This window comes from Astyanax mexicanus, chromosome 24 (assembly GCF_023375975.1).
Source record: "Astyanax mexicanus isolate ESR-SI-001 chromosome 24, AstMex3_surface, whole genome shotgun sequence".
NCBI classification, from domain to species: domain Eukaryota; kingdom Metazoa; phylum Chordata; class Actinopteri; order Characiformes; family Acestrorhamphidae; genus Astyanax; species Astyanax mexicanus.
The window spans coordinates 22,164,096-22,181,997 of NC_064431.1; the positions used below are offsets into that span (position 1 = coordinate 22,164,096).

A 17,902-nucleotide genomic window follows, 5' to 3' on the forward strand; every position below is an offset into this window, starting at 1 on the left:
TTGGTGTTGGTATAGAACCAATATACTGGTGTATATTATAAAATGTAGATTACAGTCTTACTATGAATAAGAATTCTTGAAAAACTGAATAAACCATATATTAACATACCTTTTATGTTATTTTTTTTATTTAACAAAATACTGGTGGAGTAAATGGAGTACACCTGCACTGTGCCTGTAAGTGTTTTTAGCTCTGACACATCCATTCTAATCTACTGAAGTGTTTGTTCATGATCTGATGAGTTGAGTCAGGTGTTCAGGTGTGATACGTGAATCAGTAAGAGGTGCTCCTGAACAACTCCTGTGGTGAACTGTAATGAGTTTTGCTATAAATGTTTTTTTTTTGTTTAAACATTGTAATGCCTTTTTCTCTATGGCTGTGTTCAGACTGCAAGCAAATTAGACTACATTTAAACAGCAGGTGAAGTGAACCAAATCTGTTTTTTTGTTTAGGCTGTTAACACAGTCTTTTTTAATGTGACCAATATCTGACATCTATAGGATCAGATTGCACTTTGTAATTCAGACGCATGCATGACAGAACAATGCTTCACATTAAGTTTCACTTTAATCTTTGTCAGAATCTCAGGAGATATGAATGTTAGGGCAGTGCGTTATAATAATGGTGGTCACACAAAACATTGACACTTTGGGCCAGAGGTACTTTGTTACCTTATTTAAGTAGAAATATTGGTTATCTATACTTTACTGGACTATTTTTTCTTTCAGCTGACCTTTACTTATGCACCTTACATTTTCACACAGTTATCTGAACTTTCTACTCCTTACATTTTAAAAATAGCCTTGTTACTCGTTACTATTTCATTTCAGCTTGTTTTTATTCCGTCTTCTCATTGTTAAAAAAAAAACCCTATCCAGATAAATCTCTCCATCCAGATAAAGTGAATCTGATTGTGATTGGATGAGAAGTATAAACATACACCCTATTGGCTTATATGTGATCCATCATACCTGCATACATCACGTCACACCCAAACTCCAGCAAAAACATAGCAGATGTATGTAGCCCAGTATAAAGAGGATATGAGTATAAAGAGGACTCAAGAGAACTTAAGATTTTGAAATGTCCCAACCAAGCATCTTTACTATATTTGCATTGTACTAAAATGCATTAATTTTCAATTGGCGTATATGCAGCTGAAACAGGGAGCCTAGTGCATCCCAGTTTGTTTAACATTAACATTTTAATATAACATTCTATTCATAATGGTTTAAAAAATGTGTTATACTTTTATACTTAGTTAGTTTTGAAACCAGAACTTTTATACTTTTGCTTAAGTAAAAAGCTTGAATTGATACTTTAACTTCTACAGAGGTATTTTAAACCTTAGTGTCTATACTTCTACCTGCGTAATGAATGGAAATACTTTTCACTTTTTTGCTTTGGGCACAATTTGGATATGTTTACTGTGAGGTGCTCTCACTTGTGTTGCCAGATATTAAGAAATGAATGGCTGTGTTGAGTTATTTTTAGAGTAAAGAAAATCTCTGTACTGATATACAAGCAGATTTGCAGACATGTGAGGGGTGTTGGATACTATCTATTAAAGTTATTTAGTAAACCAAAGGTGATTCTTCCTTGACATAGCTTTAAAGTATTCTTTATTTTTTAGTGTATAATCTGAAGGACTCTTAAGTAAACATTGTGGTCTATAGGAGGATGGTTTCCTCTCAGAGATATTTCCTTTAGTCTTTTAATCCTTTCAGAGTTTCACTGTGAGCCTTGTTTTCTGTCATTGACTATTCTGTGTGCTCTTATCTAGTTTGCCACTTTTAAGTCTTGCTTTATTGCTGTGGTTTCTCTCAGTAATTTTCCATTGCGGTTGCTCTCAGTGCTTCTGCTTCATGCTTTAAGTGAGTTTTTCCCCTGTATCTGTCACCATTGGCTTGTTTATTAGTGGTCTGCACCTGGAGATCTGTACAGCTGCATTTGGACAGTGTGTGGTGTGTAATTTTGTCTCACAAATAAAGTGGAAACTGAACTAAACTGCATTTAATTCACTGGAACCATGAGAAACTATACAGCAGTTTAACTCTAGTTGATGCTTATGACTGCAGATGGAACCAGCTTTCTTAGATCCAATACTAGCCCAGTGTTTTCAGTCCCAGTCCTAGGGGACTCCCATGATTCATAGCAGTGTGTGTGTTTTCCCTGCAACAACACCCCCAGATAACAAGTCCATGTGGGGCCTGTATGGCCTGTATGTGTAGCCCAATTGGGAACTGGAAAGGTTTGTCAGTGGGTTCCATTTTGGCTTCATATATTGATGTCTGTGATTGGCCCCATCTGGGTTGTCAGTGATGGGACCAGGATGGGTTAAACGTGGACCCCATCTGTGTTGTATATTGCACTGCATGGGGTCTAAAATGGGACTCATGTGAGTTAAAGGTGGGCTGTAATGATGGAAACAGAGAGAGAGAGAGTATGAGCGCCTGACCATGTGTTCACACTGGAAAGTTTCTTATGGCAGGGTGCGATTTTAGCTCAACGCCGTTTGTGGACTATTTCAATGATCTGCGTTTCTGTGCGCTCTCTGCACTTTAGTCATGCTTATTTGTTCCACAAGTCTGTACCGTGTATTCTGCGTGTGTTTACGCGTACCGAACCGTGATCCCCGTTCCTTGACGGTTCGTAAAGAATACACGTACCGTTACACCCCTGGCATCCAACCTAGCCCATGTTTCACCCAATGGAGCCAATGGTGGAATCTAAAACTTTGGTTTTAGGTGGCCATGGCTTTCACATGGCTGGGCAAGTGCTTGTAAACGCAGCGGCAGCCAGCCTGTCGAAAGCTGTGCACCTCAATCCAGCACAGTTTTGCACAGATATTTCTAGTTACAGCCAAAATTAGACTTTTATTCCCAGAAAAAGGCTCTTGTTTACCTTTTAAAAAGCCATTTAAATGCCTGATTTAAGGGTCGATTATTGTTGTTTTGTTGTTTTCCTTCAGTTTTGAGTGATCGGCTGACTCTCGGTCAGTCCAGATCTCTGACGTCATGGGTCCTGCATTGTTTAATATTGTGATAGCCTGCCATCCATGCCATCCAGTGCCGTTGCGAATGAGAAATCTGGATAGCTATGGACTGCAGTGTTATACAATAGTAACAGAATGAATCCTCATTCTGTTTGGGATCTCACAAAAGTTTTTTCGAGTTTTATCTTGTGTTACGCTTCAATCCTACCTTTTCTGTGAAGCAACACACTGCACCAACTGCTGGTGTGATTACAACGTTTTGGTTTTGTCTCTTGTTGTAAGGCTTCAATCTGCCATCTATCTGCAGGAGAATGCTCGCCCACATACAACAAGTTTTTCCCAACACTTCCTTGGTATGAAGTAACACTTCATGTTCAATCTAAAGTCATGCTATCCCATGACCTTTGGCAAGTGAATGTATCGTTTCTCTCAGTATAGTTAAAATCTAGATCAAATGTACCAATATGTTCAAAACTGCATTAATTTTTTGGGTCATTCTAGTTTTTTTTACATAATTACATAAATATATCACAATCTTAAAGGCACTTATTAATCCTGATTTTTAATTAGTCTGTTTAATTGTAAGGGATAAATTAATAAAGCAAAAGAAATAAAAACAGGATATGAGCACTTTAAAGTGGGTTTGTGTGGTTTGGTTTAATCTGTTCTTTCTCATTATATTAGGAGCTGGAGCTTTTGGCATTTTCAAAGGCGCCTCGCCAACGGAAGAGGAAAAAAGCCAATCAATGCCAATTAGAAGGCGCCCATTCGAACCGCTCATTACAATCAAGCATGCAAATATCGAACTTGTTAAGAACGAGGGAAAAAATTCTGCGTGAAAAAACACTTGATCTCTTTATTTAAAAATTAGCAATGTTTTCTATGACGGAATTTGATATTTAGGAGTCATGCTGGGAGTCATTATATTGATTTTTCTGTCAGTTATTTTGTGCTGGCTTGGAACACTGCTCTTTTGAGGTCTGTATATACTGATTGGCATGCCAAAAAGTCATGGAATAAGAGTATATAAATTAATCATGAAATTGTTGGTTATCTGTTTAAGTTTCAAGGGGACATTCACACCTGTCTAAATTGGGAGTTGTTATCTTGTGAGTGAGGCTGAACACTGGCCAGCTTGCTCATGGCAGAGTGACGTGGGAATTGAAGTGAGGACTGATAGTGGGAGACAGATGGAATTTTGTAAGCGTGGGCATTTAACAGTCCTCTCTGATCCACAGTTTCATTGGTATACCTGGTATACATCATATATGGCATTAATCACACCCACCGTGGAGAAGCTAGAAAGCTCAGTGGATGGTAATAATCATGAGCGGTGGCAGTGTTTAAAAATACTTCTGTAGAAGTTCCAGTATCAAGCTTGTTACTGGTTTCAAAACTACTTAAAGTACAAAAGTAAAAGTAATGTAAGGGGGTGGATGCCATTGAGGACAAAAGCTTAGGCTTTAAAATGCATGTAAAATGTAAGGTGTAGAAGTTAAAATTGGTCTGAAATATAGATGAAAGTATAGATAACCAACATTTCTACTTAAGTTAGTTAACAAAGTATTTGTGCTTAGTTACTTGACACCTCTGGAAACAAGCGGTTTTGAGAAAAATCTCACATGTCCACATTTAATGCAATTCCTGTCCTGTAACTCAAGCTTCAGCTTGTGCCTACTGATGTTGTCAATTGTAGATTTTGATTATTTTTGCCTGCATGCAAAAGTTAGACTCACTGAAGCTACTGTTTTAATAGGGTAAACCTGCAGTGAAGAATATGGATTGTCAATTTCTGTAAAACTGACAGCAATAAAATCATAATTCCAAAATAATGTAGGAGTATGTCATCCTATTTAGTAACACATATGCCATTAAGTATTGTAGAGAATTGTCTTGCAAAATATTGAGCATCTTAGATCATTTCACAGTGATATTGTAAGTAACATATCGTAAAATCGTATCATGAGATGCCCTGTAATCCCCCCCCCCCCCACACTCAAGCCCTAATAAACATCACAAAATACAAAAATCATTTTTAAAACATTTTTATTATTTTGCAGGAAAAAAAATGCTTGCTCGGTCATTAAATAAAACTTTATTACATTATTTACAGTCAAGTATTTACACCCATGTTTGGTCACATGCACGTGTAAGAAAATGGACAAAACTGTAGAAACATTTACATTCCTCGGGAGGAGTCTGTGCAATATAAAAGGCACCTTTGACCCTGTCGACCCGCCCTGGTGTGATGTACTGTGACTCTCTCTGCACGTGCCTTCACCTGCTGATAGTGATATCTCTCTCAGCTAGTACAGCAAGGGCAAAATCCACCAGCTCTTTATTATTATTATTTTCTTTTGAACGTTTTCCAGATTTCATATCTAACAACCTTCAGGTTTATTGGGGTTGCCAGATGACTGTAAACTCCTGCATTTAGCTATGCACTGCAGCAGTGCTCTGAGACAGCTACTGTAATAAAGCATTGATACATCAGCTGATTCATAAATCATGGCAGATAAATCAATCATTGATTTATAGGCCTAGTTTTAAATGATTAATAGAATTTTTGAAGCAAAAGCGAATGTTTTCCGAGACACTTTTTGGTTTACTCTTATATGTTTTCTGTGATACAATACTATGTATAACTGCTGTGATAAGAACATGTTTTTAAAGGATCGTAGCTGACGTGTAGCTACACTGTAGTAGTGATGTTGAGTAATGCTGACAGCCCCTGTGTTAACACGGTGATAGTGATATTGTACAAGTTGAAGCGTTGGATGAAGAACGTAGCCTGCACAAAAACGTACAGTTCTTCTTTTCACTTTGTTAGTATGCTCTGTTTCACAAGATAGCATGCTAGCTAACTTGCTAACTGTATGAAATAAGGGCAGCATGTTGAGACCCAACAAATATGACAATAGCAACTGTTGCATAATTGATACGATATGTCCTTTTTTCCAATAGTGATTTCGTGACACGAAAAAAGATAACGCAATCAGCCTAATAGGTATTTAATCACTGCATTGAATAAATGCTACTTCGCAACCACTTGTTAATGCAGTGGAAAAGAAGCTTATACAGCAAATACACGCTGATTAAAGTCAAGCTCGAGCTGAGGACTGTTGTAAGGCAGACAGAGAGAGAGTTAGAGCGTAAGGCAAAGAGGGCGGAGCTAAATCCAGCCCACCTTTGGTGTTCTGTTGGACGAAGCAGCAGCACTAGCAGTGCAAAGCCCAGGATAGTGCACAGGTAATGGTAGACACCTACAAGGCAGGTGCTGACATCCTCCCGTAAAGCGGAAAAAAGATTGCGATGTCGACTATGTTTATAGTATAAGTCCTACTTGCATGTAAAAGCTATGCGTTACTGATCTACAGCGGAAAAGCAAGCACTGTAAAACTCAACGCCACAATGAAGATTCTACAGAAAGCACCGTTGAAGCACCACAGCTTAGCTGAAAGCTCAAAGGACGATATAAAACAGTACAGAATTAAGATCAGATAAATACATCGTAAACTTGAGCCTAGTTGTAACCTTCTGGGGTTGATAAATGTGTTAGCGCAGCAAATCCCACATTTATTGAAGTTTCGCGTGAATCTGATCAATGGACACTCAGAAAATCACTAGCAAAGATGTTAAAAGAAACATCATAAAATTGTGTTTTACATTTACAAACCCCAGAGGTTTAAAAAGTGCCAGAAATGGATCTCTGGAGCAATAGAGCGACCAAAAGTTTGGTTTTAAAAGGAACATTCCGAGATGGCAGACATCAAGTCCACTATTTTTGGTGTTACATTGGGCGAAATAGTAGCTCTAACTGGATGAAGACCTCAGAACATTGAAAAGAGCTGAATAGATCTGCACAACTTCTCAAGTGTTTTAAAATTAAAAATGCATTGAATGGTTCTTTAAGGAACCAAAAATGAGTCTTCTATATGTTTGTCCAGTGTGGCTGCAGGTTTTGCAGATTTATTGAAGCATCTCTTGACGCGGTCGCTTGTGGCATCGCTCCAGAAACCTGTGCTGTAGCACACTGACCGGTGGCATGACCAACACCAGTCAGCATTTGAAGACCAACTGTCCATTAAAAAAAAAAAAAAAACACTTTACAACTGGTCCTTCATTGCAGGTCAACCAGTAATTAAGCTCTCAGCTTTTCAGTAGCACTGTACTGGGATTTTACTCCAAGGTGGATGTTTTTGTCTTTGTGGAGCAGAGGCCATTAAATCCATCATATTGAACTTATTTAACACATGTATATACAACACACGCACGCACACACACACACCCATACACACACAATGAGGTCACGTCCCTCCGTTTCACAGTCTTTGAGCACTAGCAAAACAACAAAAGAAGAAGAAAAAATGTAAAAACTCACAGGCTTCCTACTTTCTTCTCCACTTGCTGCACTATTACCAGCATTCGAACCGAAATGCTACAAAAGCTAACGCTATTCATAAAGAAATGCTTTGATTCCTTTCATTTCTAAAATGAAATGAATAAAAGACTGGCGTCTAGTCTTTTTCAGCTCACTAATGAGGGGCACTTATTAAAAGGGATTCAGGGACTTTAAAGCAGGAGGGTACATTTACTTCAGAGAAACAGGCCGCGCGTTGGCCTGGTTTGACAATAGTGCTAAATAGAAGGAAAAATACTGGAGGATCAGCAGAGTTAGAGTTGGGAAAAATGTCAAAGCCTTTGGCAACGACTTTAACTTTACATGCACTTCCTTTTCACATTGGCAAACGGTAAAACTTGGATTATAAATAGAAAAAGAACTACATATTTATGAGGAAAAGCATTTAGCAGAGAGGCATTTTAAACCATGAACACACATCTGGATATTTTTGAAAAACAGTAATTTCCCTCCTCTGTTTTTGTAATTAGTTCATCCACACAGAGACAAGTGCTTGAATGAGCATTTTAGCACAATATAAGGTAAAAGTGGCTCATGAAGATGATAAACAGGATACTACACAAACTATGCAACTTTCCCTATAGGGGTGGGACAATATGTCAATTTTGCAATATACCCGTCCCTAAAATCTAGTGCTATATGTGTGTAGTTTTATGCTCTTTTGTAGTCCACTATATAGGGAGTAAGAAAGTATTTGTGATTCAAGCAGAAACATGGATGCGCTGTGATGTCCCCATTTCCATAAAGCTCCATATTTTTGCCTGTCCACACAACACCAAAATCACCTCCCCCAAACACTCTAAAGAGCATTCAGCAAGAGCCAAACATCTGGTTGTGGATGGGAGGCCAAAATACGAAAAATCGGTCAGTTTGTAAAATAAAAATATATGGGCTAGCATGCTCTTGCAAGCATTTTTATCTTAGTGTACACAGAAATATTTCCAATCTAAAAATAATGGCTTTTGCAAGCATTTTTGTCCTAGTGTACAAAAAAATCTATTCAAAAACGGCAAAAAGGAAATTTTTGTTTATTTATTTATTTATTTATTTATATATAGGGATATTTGTGTGTGTGGAAAAAGCCTTTACAAGGTACCTTGTAAAGGACAAGTGTTTTCGTTTCCTTGTGTGGGAATATTTTTTTCCCCCTGACATGTGGAAGAAGACTTTTTGAAGGTACTATCACCCCCTACAAGAGGGGGGTATGAGTGAAAGTAGCCTTCATGAGGTACTATTGCCACATATAGGGCTAGTATGCTAATGCAATTGTTTTTGTCTCTGTGTGGATTGAAATCTTTCACAAAAACAGAGAAAATAATACTTAAGTTTTTCTTAAATATCTGGATTTGTGTGAACTAAGCCTCTGTCCCTCTCTAACTCTATTAACGCTATTCTGTAAGCAGTGATTGGCTGTTCAGAGGTGATGCAGATTACATTACCCCTTCTACACTCAACAGTAAGATCACATCTTTATAAACAATCATTATTTGGTCCACAACTATTTGCAGTATTCAACTTGAATTTAAGCTGATCAGTAAATCTGTGAAGAAGTGAAGACTGTGCTTTGGCAGAGGAAGAACTCACGCTGTCTAGCGCCTACTGAAGCTAATGGCCTCAAGACAGCAATACAAGACTATTCATAGACTGCTATTCTTAAACCTATTCAGTTCTTAATCACTTCTCCAGCTTTCTAAAGGATCTCATACTAGTACTCATTACTGAGTATGAGATGATGCAGCAGTTTAGATAACTACTTTATAGAGTGCACATTTCACCAAGGGCCCTTCACCACTGAGACTTTAGGGCTCATTAAAATGCATTACATAATCTCCTACCAGCTATTCTGGAGTAGCTTGAATGAACTGAGCAGCTTTATATTATAATATTCTAACCAGGTCCTCTGTGTAAAAGAACTACCGAACTGTACTATAGAATTTTAATGAACACAGTGAAGCTACACTCTTAAAAAAAGGGGAGGAATAAAGAACTGAGACTCCGTTTACACCTGGTCACTTTATGTAGGAGTATCAGGATTGTATGCTGATAAGGTTTTAACCAGACTGCATGTATTGCTTAGGCTGACTGAATTTTAAGTCTAAGGCTGTGTTCACACTGGCAGCCCAAATCTCAGCCCATTTTTGTTCCATATCTAGATTATATCCAGGTCGATTTCTGGTTGTCTGAACAGCCAGAAAACTAATGAAATCTGATTTTTGCAAATTGGATCCAAACTACATTTAAAAGAATTTGTACAGATGATTTCTACGGGATCTTAGCATCAGTTGACGTCAAACGACAAAAGTGGCAAGAGTTTGTTACTAGGGGAGGCACAATATATTGTATCGCTTCGATTGTATCATCGATGCATGACGTGAAATATTAACAATATTTTTATTGAACGCTTTATACTGTAAACCTGTGAAAAAAAATATTAGTTGTCAAATTCTATAAAACTGACACCAATAAATCCATAATTTCTGATATTTGCCTAATTAGGGGTTTTCTAGCCTCATAGAAAATCTTGTGATTATTTCAAGTATTACAATTGTTATTGTGGGCACGATATCATGATATTATCGTTGTTGTGGGCACGATTACATATCATCATTATTGTGGGCAGTGTATTATATTATTGTATTGTGAGATGCCCTGTAATTTCCACTCCTATTTTCTGTTAATGCATCTTATGTAATCAGTTGCACATTAGTGTGGACAGTCTCAATCTCAAAAGATATGATTTGAGATACTAATCTGATTCGTTTACAGTGTGAATACAGCCTTAGTGGAGATCCATTTGTGCTAAATGTGATTTTTAAATTGACTGTTTAGTTAAAAAGCTAGAAAAAAGCTAAAGTTCGTCCAACCTCGCAAAAGTTGCTAATAAAGAACCACCTTCAAATTAATTTAAAGGTTCTTAAAATGAGAGTGTAGCCTTTAGACATACTCCTTACCGTGACGTACCTAAAATATCCTTATATTCACTATATAGCTGAAAAAAATAATAAAAATCAGTGTGCAGTTCTAGTGGTAAAACAAAGCTTCTCTCCTTAAAACACCACTCGATGTGCAATCACCCATGTTGGCAAATCCATCCCTCAGCGCTGGAAAACGTAGCTAGGGCCTGCTGACAGCGGGAGCACCCACAGACAGCTGCTACTACAGATATAGAGCCGCCAGGGGCCGCCCAGAGAAGAAATAAATAAATAAATAAAAAAAGATGGGCAGATTAGGGTGATAAATATGTTTCATTAAAAAAAGACAGTAAATCCGGGGGCCGCGAGGAGAGCACAGCCCTGGAAGAGGATGATTGATGGTCTAAAAATACGCGCGCGTATTAGTGTTGTGCCAAGATGAACCCCGCCATCGCCCACGTACCCCCATCAGGCATGCTGGCTCCTCCAGTGCCGGGGCGGCAGCTTCCTGTTCCACTGTTTCATTTAATAAGGAGTGAAACTGCTGCTTTTTCATCTCCTCCGAGTGGGTAAAAGAAAACAGCCCTGGATCTGACCTACTTCCCCAACTCCTTCCCTTCTCTCATGTTCTCGCATATTATTGGAGGGGCTGCTTCCCACCAGGGGAGATGAAACGGTACAGTGCAGTAATTGGGATGCTGGGATGGATCCTACAACATCATTCCAGAAGAAGTCACTTTAATAACTGTTTCTATAACTAATATAACTAATATTATCCAGCACTGTGGAAAATAGAGCTACTGCCCAAAAGCCATCGCACACACACACACACACACACACACACACACATCTGATGTTCTGACGCTGCTTGGTTGCTGCGGATGCTGCGGCTGGTGGGGGAGGATCTTTACAAGCTGTTCTTCATAATAACGCCTTGCGGAGAGGAAAATCAATATATTCACAAAAATAGATTCCTTACATTTCAGAGCATTCCCTGTAGAGACAGCTCTGCTTCCATTAGCCCAGAGTGTGGGTTTGTTTGTATCTTGTTTAGAGAATTGATCAAAAGTACTGTATCTAACTCGCTGAAACTGCTGTATCTGAATTTTAAATTAGATAAATAACCTTTAACATTAAAAGTAATTTACACTGACATGCTAAAAGTGTTGGGCCATAAGTAGGAGTGTACATTAAGGAAAAAATAATAAATCTGACGTGCAATGGGTGTAAGATAGGGTCTATTAAATCAGAAACATTATGTCAAAGTGTCAATTTAAAAAGTAATTTAAAAGCAAAATCTCTTCTTCTGCATATTTAAAGTTGCTCTTGACACCTTTCACTGTCTATATCTGCACGTCTTTCCAACTTTCGTTTAAATCCCAGTCAAGGTTATGAGGTCTTGTACGTGATCGGTTTTGAGTGTTGACTGAACGGCTAAATATTTGTGCTTTTTATTTGAGTTGTGGAATCCAATCCAGCATCCCTGCACTAACTCTCCTAACTCCAAACAGAATGCTCCCATCTCCCTCCTGAGCTGCTCCTGAGAAAGCAGAGAGAAAGTAGTCATCATCATGTCACACTGACTCTCTCAGCAGGTGCTCGGACCCCCCCCTCCACCCGCAACTCTTTTGATGGGTGAGTCTCACTCTGCCTGCTTAAGCACCGCAGCCTTCATTAGAGCAAAGTGCCAGTTTTACTGCACACCGCGGGCCCCTGCTGGCCGGGGCTTATTGGAGTCGGCGGCTCAAACTGCCGGCTCAGCAGCGAGCGGATACGAGGGCTGGTGGAGCTCGGAGAGCCGACTATACACAGATGAGCAATAACGATGCGGGGAAAAGGATTTGAGCTAGGGCTCCCAAACGCAAACGCTGAGGCCTTTACACCCCGAAACTCATAAAGACCTGAGGTAGAGAACATAAAAAAAGAAAAGAAACAGAAAGAAAAACTGTCACAGCACATAGAAAGGGAGGGAATATGTTTGTTCTTTGAAATAAATGTGGAGGAAATGGATCTGGGTGACGTTAAGCCATACAAGGTTCCATAAATGATCTGAAGGGTATAAAGAGTGTGAAAGTCCAGTGTGAATATTCTGGAAAAATTCACTCAGAGAAAGTCCACAAAATTCTTGCTGAATTCCATTTGATACTTCCAAATCTACTAAGAAAGCCAGGAGAACCTCACCAATCCAGAGTACAGAATCCAAGATGGCTGCCCTGCACATCAACAGTATGTGTCTTTTTAAATCAGTCAGGAAGAACTTCCAAGATGTTTGAATGCGCAAAATACTGTATAACGCATTGTTGTAACCGGTTTTAGCAGTAGCAAAGCTAACCTGGGACAAAGAGAGCAAGGATGATAATATTTGCTGATATCTGCTGAATGTTTAATTGTAACACGGTTGACTCGAGTGCGACGCCATTCCCACATCCGACATCAGAAGTAAATGGAATAAAGCTCTCAGAGTTCCTAGAGGAAGATGTTGGTGGGCGAGAGTCTGTCAGTACTATTGCACTACTGAGATCAGACATCTGATTGAGTTCTGAAGGGCGGCATTTGTACCCAGTTGTTGCATCCAACAAATACATACATACATTATACACATTCCAGTGATCCTCCACCAGATGGTAAAAATGAGAAGAATCAACGTTTTGTTTTGTTTTTAGTTCGTTTCTCCTCTTTCTTCTTTTCCCGCATAATATTTCTCTGATATTCAGTCGAGCAAAGACCAAAAACATATGGCTCTGCAGGGGGTGAAAAAGTGAAAAAACAAAACAAAAAAATAAAAGAAAATAAAAGTGCACCCCACTCCCACCTACTTGGCTCAGAAGTGGCATCCAAAAGATTTGTTTTTTTTTTAGTTCTTTTTTTTTATACAATAAATAAACTAACAAAAAAACATGAAAGAAGTATCAGCAGCTACATCTAAAGATGTGACAATGGGACTGAGTCTCTTTTTTTTCTCCTTCAAGAACAAAGAGCACAGAAGGACACTTTGCAGTTCAAAACGTCTGAACGTCTGTCTGTCTGAACATGCGCTCGTCATTTGGTGCAGGAGCCAAATACCAATATGGTGCCATAAAGAAGAAGAAAAAAGTTTTTTTTTCGGACGGCGTACAAAAAAATGGCACCTTAGATTCACTATTGCCTTCATTTTCCATCTTTAACTGAGACCTTTGAGGTGATCTCTCTCTCTGGGCCCTGAGGTCAGGTCAGCTCAGCCCCTGCACGTCCAGCAGGTGACCAATCAGCTATCAGCTCGCAGCCCGAGGGTAGTACGGGAAAGTCGATGACCGTCAATGCAGCCCCCCCAACGGTCGTCACCTCTTCTTTGCCATCCTCAGGTTCCAGATCTTCACCATCCTGTCACTGTGGGTGAGAGACACAAAGATAATGTGAGAAAGAGTGAGAGAGATGAAGTGAGAGAACAGGAATGAGGAACAGAAACAAGAACAAGACAGCAGCAAAAAATAGAGAAAAATAAATAATACATTTCGTAAGCGTCTTGTTCGCTGAATTTTCTGACAGAAGCTCTCCCACGCAGTCGGTGCGACAAATATCAAAACCCCTGGAGCTAACACAAAGAGAATGCCACAACATGGCAGAACCCCCAACCTGAGTCTCAAACTAAACACACATATACACATATATATATATATATGCCCCAACATATTTCATCCAGAATAAACAGTCTAAGCTTGCTTTCCCAACATATACTCCCCTTTATAACCTAAACTCAGTGTATTATCTCTTACTATAGCATACTATAGAGATGCTTTGTACAATAGGACATGCCACTCTTCCACTATTCCATCAATCTATCCTATTATCCACTTTTTCCTGGTCAGAGAACTAGTAGGTCCCGAGTAGGGTTGCAGTGGTAACTGGTTTCTGGCCTGTTGGGAGCATTGCCTTAAAGCTCTGTATTGGGTAACAAAAGTTCGTACATGTTATCAGTAATCTTTTCACAACAACCCGAAGTCCATTTCACACCAAAATTTTCTTTTAAAGGTCATTCATGATTTTCTTTCATGATTTTCTTCTTTTTCCATTAATGTAGGCGGAGTAGTGGGTGTGGACGAACAACAGGATTTTTGCTCTGACTGGCTAACAGGGTTGACGTTGATCTATGGTCCTTTCTTGATTCACTCGTTTTTCTGGCTATTTTCTTTTATTCTCTAATGCAGGCGATGGGGATGGAAGAACAGTTTCAGGATTGGACTGTGCTGCTAGCCCTCGCAGTACGGTAGCTAAATTTATTAATAAAAATAAATACTGCTCTACAACGCTTTAATACATTATAGTACTCCAGCTGTGAGAGCCAGACCTCCTAACTGCACACACAGGACCAGAGGATATCTATCCCCAGGTTAGACCCAATTAAAACTGCACTAAGTTTCTAAGTTTAAAGAGAATTCTGTAGAACACATCAGATCAGGCTTCAGATGGTAAACTGGGCTTAGAGCTGATGAAAGAGACTAATTGGGCTCTTCCTGGTACAAAAGTAGAAAGAAATGATAAAGGCAAGTTCTTAAAGGAAGAGAAACAAGGGAACAAGTCACAGAGGAGAAAGTTTAAAATGAAAAGAAAGAGATACAACATATCCTATATGGACAAAAGTACCAGGATTTCTGCTCAGAATCATTAAACAGATGATACAGATACAGATGATACAGGTAATACAGATTATACAGATGATTTTTGTGAAATGGATGATTCAATCCATACATATAAGAGAAATGACAGAACCGTGTAAAACTAATCCCACTGTAACTCAGTGGAGTCATTGCTTTAGAGTAGACAGGAAGAAGAGGGGAAGAAGGACAGAGATAAAGGAAGGAGAGGTAAAGGAAGAGGAAGGCAGTACCAGAGGGCAGCAGAGGCAGGAGGTGTTAGTGCAGGCTCTCAGGGGAGGCTGGTGGCTCGGCCCTTGATGGCCAGCACCCGGCGGGGCAGACAGGGCGTTAACCCCGGCACATAACTCCACAACTTCACCCTACAGTCACTACACACACACACACACGTATACACACACACACAGCAGACAGAGGGATAGAGGAGAGATGGGAGAAAAAAAAAAAAAAAAAAAAGGTGTAGGAAAAAAAACAAAATAAAACAAAATAAAAAAGTAAGAAAAATCAAAAGGAACAAAATGAAAGAAAGACAGAAAAATAAAAATGTAGATATAAAAAAGAAAAGGAGAGAGAGAGAGAAAAAACACAAAGAGCCAAAATACGTAAAAAAAAAGAAGACAAAGAAAAACAGGAGAAAGACAGGAATGGAAGATAAAGATAAAGAGATAAAATAAGTTAAAGAGATTAATAAGAAAAGATATAAAAAGAGATAGATGGGTAAAAGGAGAAAAAACACAAATTCAAAATAAGAGAGAAACAAAAAAATTGTAAAAACAAAAAAACAAAAGAAAAGAAAGACAAAAATGTATAGATACAATGAAAAGGAGAGAGAGAGGAAAACATGCAGAACCAAAATAAGTTTAAAAAAAATAAACAAAGAAATAAAAGGCAGACGAGGTAGAACAACAGAACAAAGAAAAAATAGTAACAAAGCAGACAGAAAAGGAAAATGAGGAAAAGATAAAGATTCAACATAATAATAATGAAAAAAGAAAGTATGATGGTAAAGTATTATGAGAAAAGAAGGAAAGAAAAAGAATGAGACAGAATAAAAAATAAAGACCAACATATGCAAGCGAGTGCAATGGGGAGGAAGACAAAAGGGAAAGAGAGATAAAAAAGGAAAGAGAAAGACGAGTGTTAAAGAGGCAGGAGAGCTGTATTAGTGCAGATGCATTAGGACGGTAAAGACGAATCTGGTTGTGTAATGATCAGAGAGACCTCAGCTCTTCCTGCTGAACCTCTGCACTGAAAGACAACGACCCACAAATTATGCAGCAGCTCTGTAAAATGAAGCAGCCCATCTTTAAGTAGTCTACTGTCTGGAGCAGAAGATCACGTCAAACCCCAGTGATTACAGACCTGGATAACCCATCCAAAGTGCATGTTCATACCGAACGAGAACATCCTGGTTTCACTCTGATTTAGTTCTTACACTCATCGTTAAAAATAGATAGTTGCACCCAGAAGGAATCAGGTGACAGGAATGAAACTTGGTGGGGAGTCGTGCCAGACTGTCATGGTGTGGGGAGCCATTTTAGCTGTGTGAAGCTTATCGAAACTTATCGATTACTGCAGGATGCCATTAGGAACCTCTACAACTCCATGCATTGTGAGTCATAAAGCGTGTTAAGCTACACATGCGTTACACAATACTTCTGTATGTGTAGCTCAATAAATAAATATGACAGTGTGTTGCTTTGATTTTACCAAATTGAATAAAATCTAGAGGAAGATGGATGATCACAAGCCATCAAACCAAGCAGAACTGCTTGAAATTTTGTACCAGGAGGGGCATAAATTTATCCAAAAGCAGTATGTAAGACTGGTGGAGGAGAACATGCCAAGAACACGCTTGAAAACTGTGATTGAAAACCAGGGTTCTTCCACCAAATATTGATTTCGGAACTCTTAAAACTTTATGAATATGAATTTGTTTTCTTTGCATTATTTGAGATCTGAAAGCTCTGCATCTTTTTTTTCTCATTTTCTGCAACTAAATGCTCTAAATGACAATATACTATTTTTATTTGGAATCTGATTTGTTCATTGTAACTAGCTCAGCAATTCGACACTTCTTTCTGGGTGCAACAATTCTTTTTTCTTTTTTTAACGATGGATGTAAACAGTCGTGTCCACCACTCGAGCTAGCTGCACAATTACAGCTACCTCCCCTCAACCATACAGTTCAACACTTAACCCCAACCATTTGTTTTGCCCTGTCCTAAGTGTTCTGCTTTTTTCAGGAGTGAATTATATGAAATTGTGTAAGTGGATGTACCTGGAGGCAGTGAAGATCTGTTTGGAGTTGGTGCAGATGGCGTTGATGGGACTGTCGTGTCCCTTGATCTCTCCGATTGGGGTGAAGTTGTCCACGTTCCACACTTTCAGCATGCCCCCCCGACAGGCACTCAGCAGCATGGGCCGCCCGGGCACGTACGCCAGCGCGCACACCCAGTCCTTGTGGGCATTTGGGATTTGCTGTTGGAGAGACAGAATAAAAGACATGTTGGTTTTAACGAGAATATACAACACACACATTTTGGTAAATACAAAAAAAAAAAAAAAACTTTTTAAATTGAAATTTACTGTATTTCACTGCAGACAGTATGAACCCAAGACTTGTCATGTTCTCTGTTTTGTCTGTTCAACTGTTAAGCTGTGCTCTATTTACGTCCATTCCTATATTTCAGTCCTGCAACAAGACTCAGTAACATCAGTAAATTTTGCATTTCATTTGGAAATGAAGAAAGCAGAGTCTGGAGGAAGAGTGGAGAGACACACAGTCCAAACTGCTTGAGGTCTAGTGTGAAGTTGCTAAAATCAGTGATGGTTTGGAGAGTCGTGTCATCTGCTGGTGTTGATCCACTGTGTTCTATCAAGTCCAAAGTCAGTGCAGTTTTGTTTTCCCAGAAAATCTTACAGCACTTCATACTTCCCTCT

General features: G+C 38.9%; 2 protein-coding genes across 7 annotated transcripts in view; both read right to left on the minus strand.

Annotated features, from left to right (window-relative positions):
• The window catches only part of srpk1b (SRSF protein kinase 1b), a 257,960-nt gene that overhangs the window by 58,824 nt on the left and 181,234 nt on the right, over positions 1-17,902 (minus strand). The window lies entirely within an intron of this gene.
• kif21b (kinesin family member 21B) overlaps positions 5,026-17,902 on the minus strand; it is a 118,063-nt gene continuing 105,186 nt past the window's right edge. For 5 of the 6 annotated variants that reach the window (XM_049471783.1, XM_049471779.1, XM_049471780.1 and 2 more), the window contains 3 exons: positions 17,241-17,440; positions 15,193-15,330; positions 5,026-13,694 (listed from right to left, as the gene is read on the minus strand). In XM_049471783.1, the coding sequence (XP_049327740.1) occupies positions 15,231-15,330; positions 17,241-17,440 (300 nt within the window). In that variant the 3' untranslated portion in view covers positions 5,026-13,694; positions 15,193-15,230. The remainder of the gene's footprint in view (positions 13,695-15,192; positions 15,331-17,240; positions 17,441-17,902) is intronic. The other variant, XM_049471781.1, reaches the window with a different exon arrangement.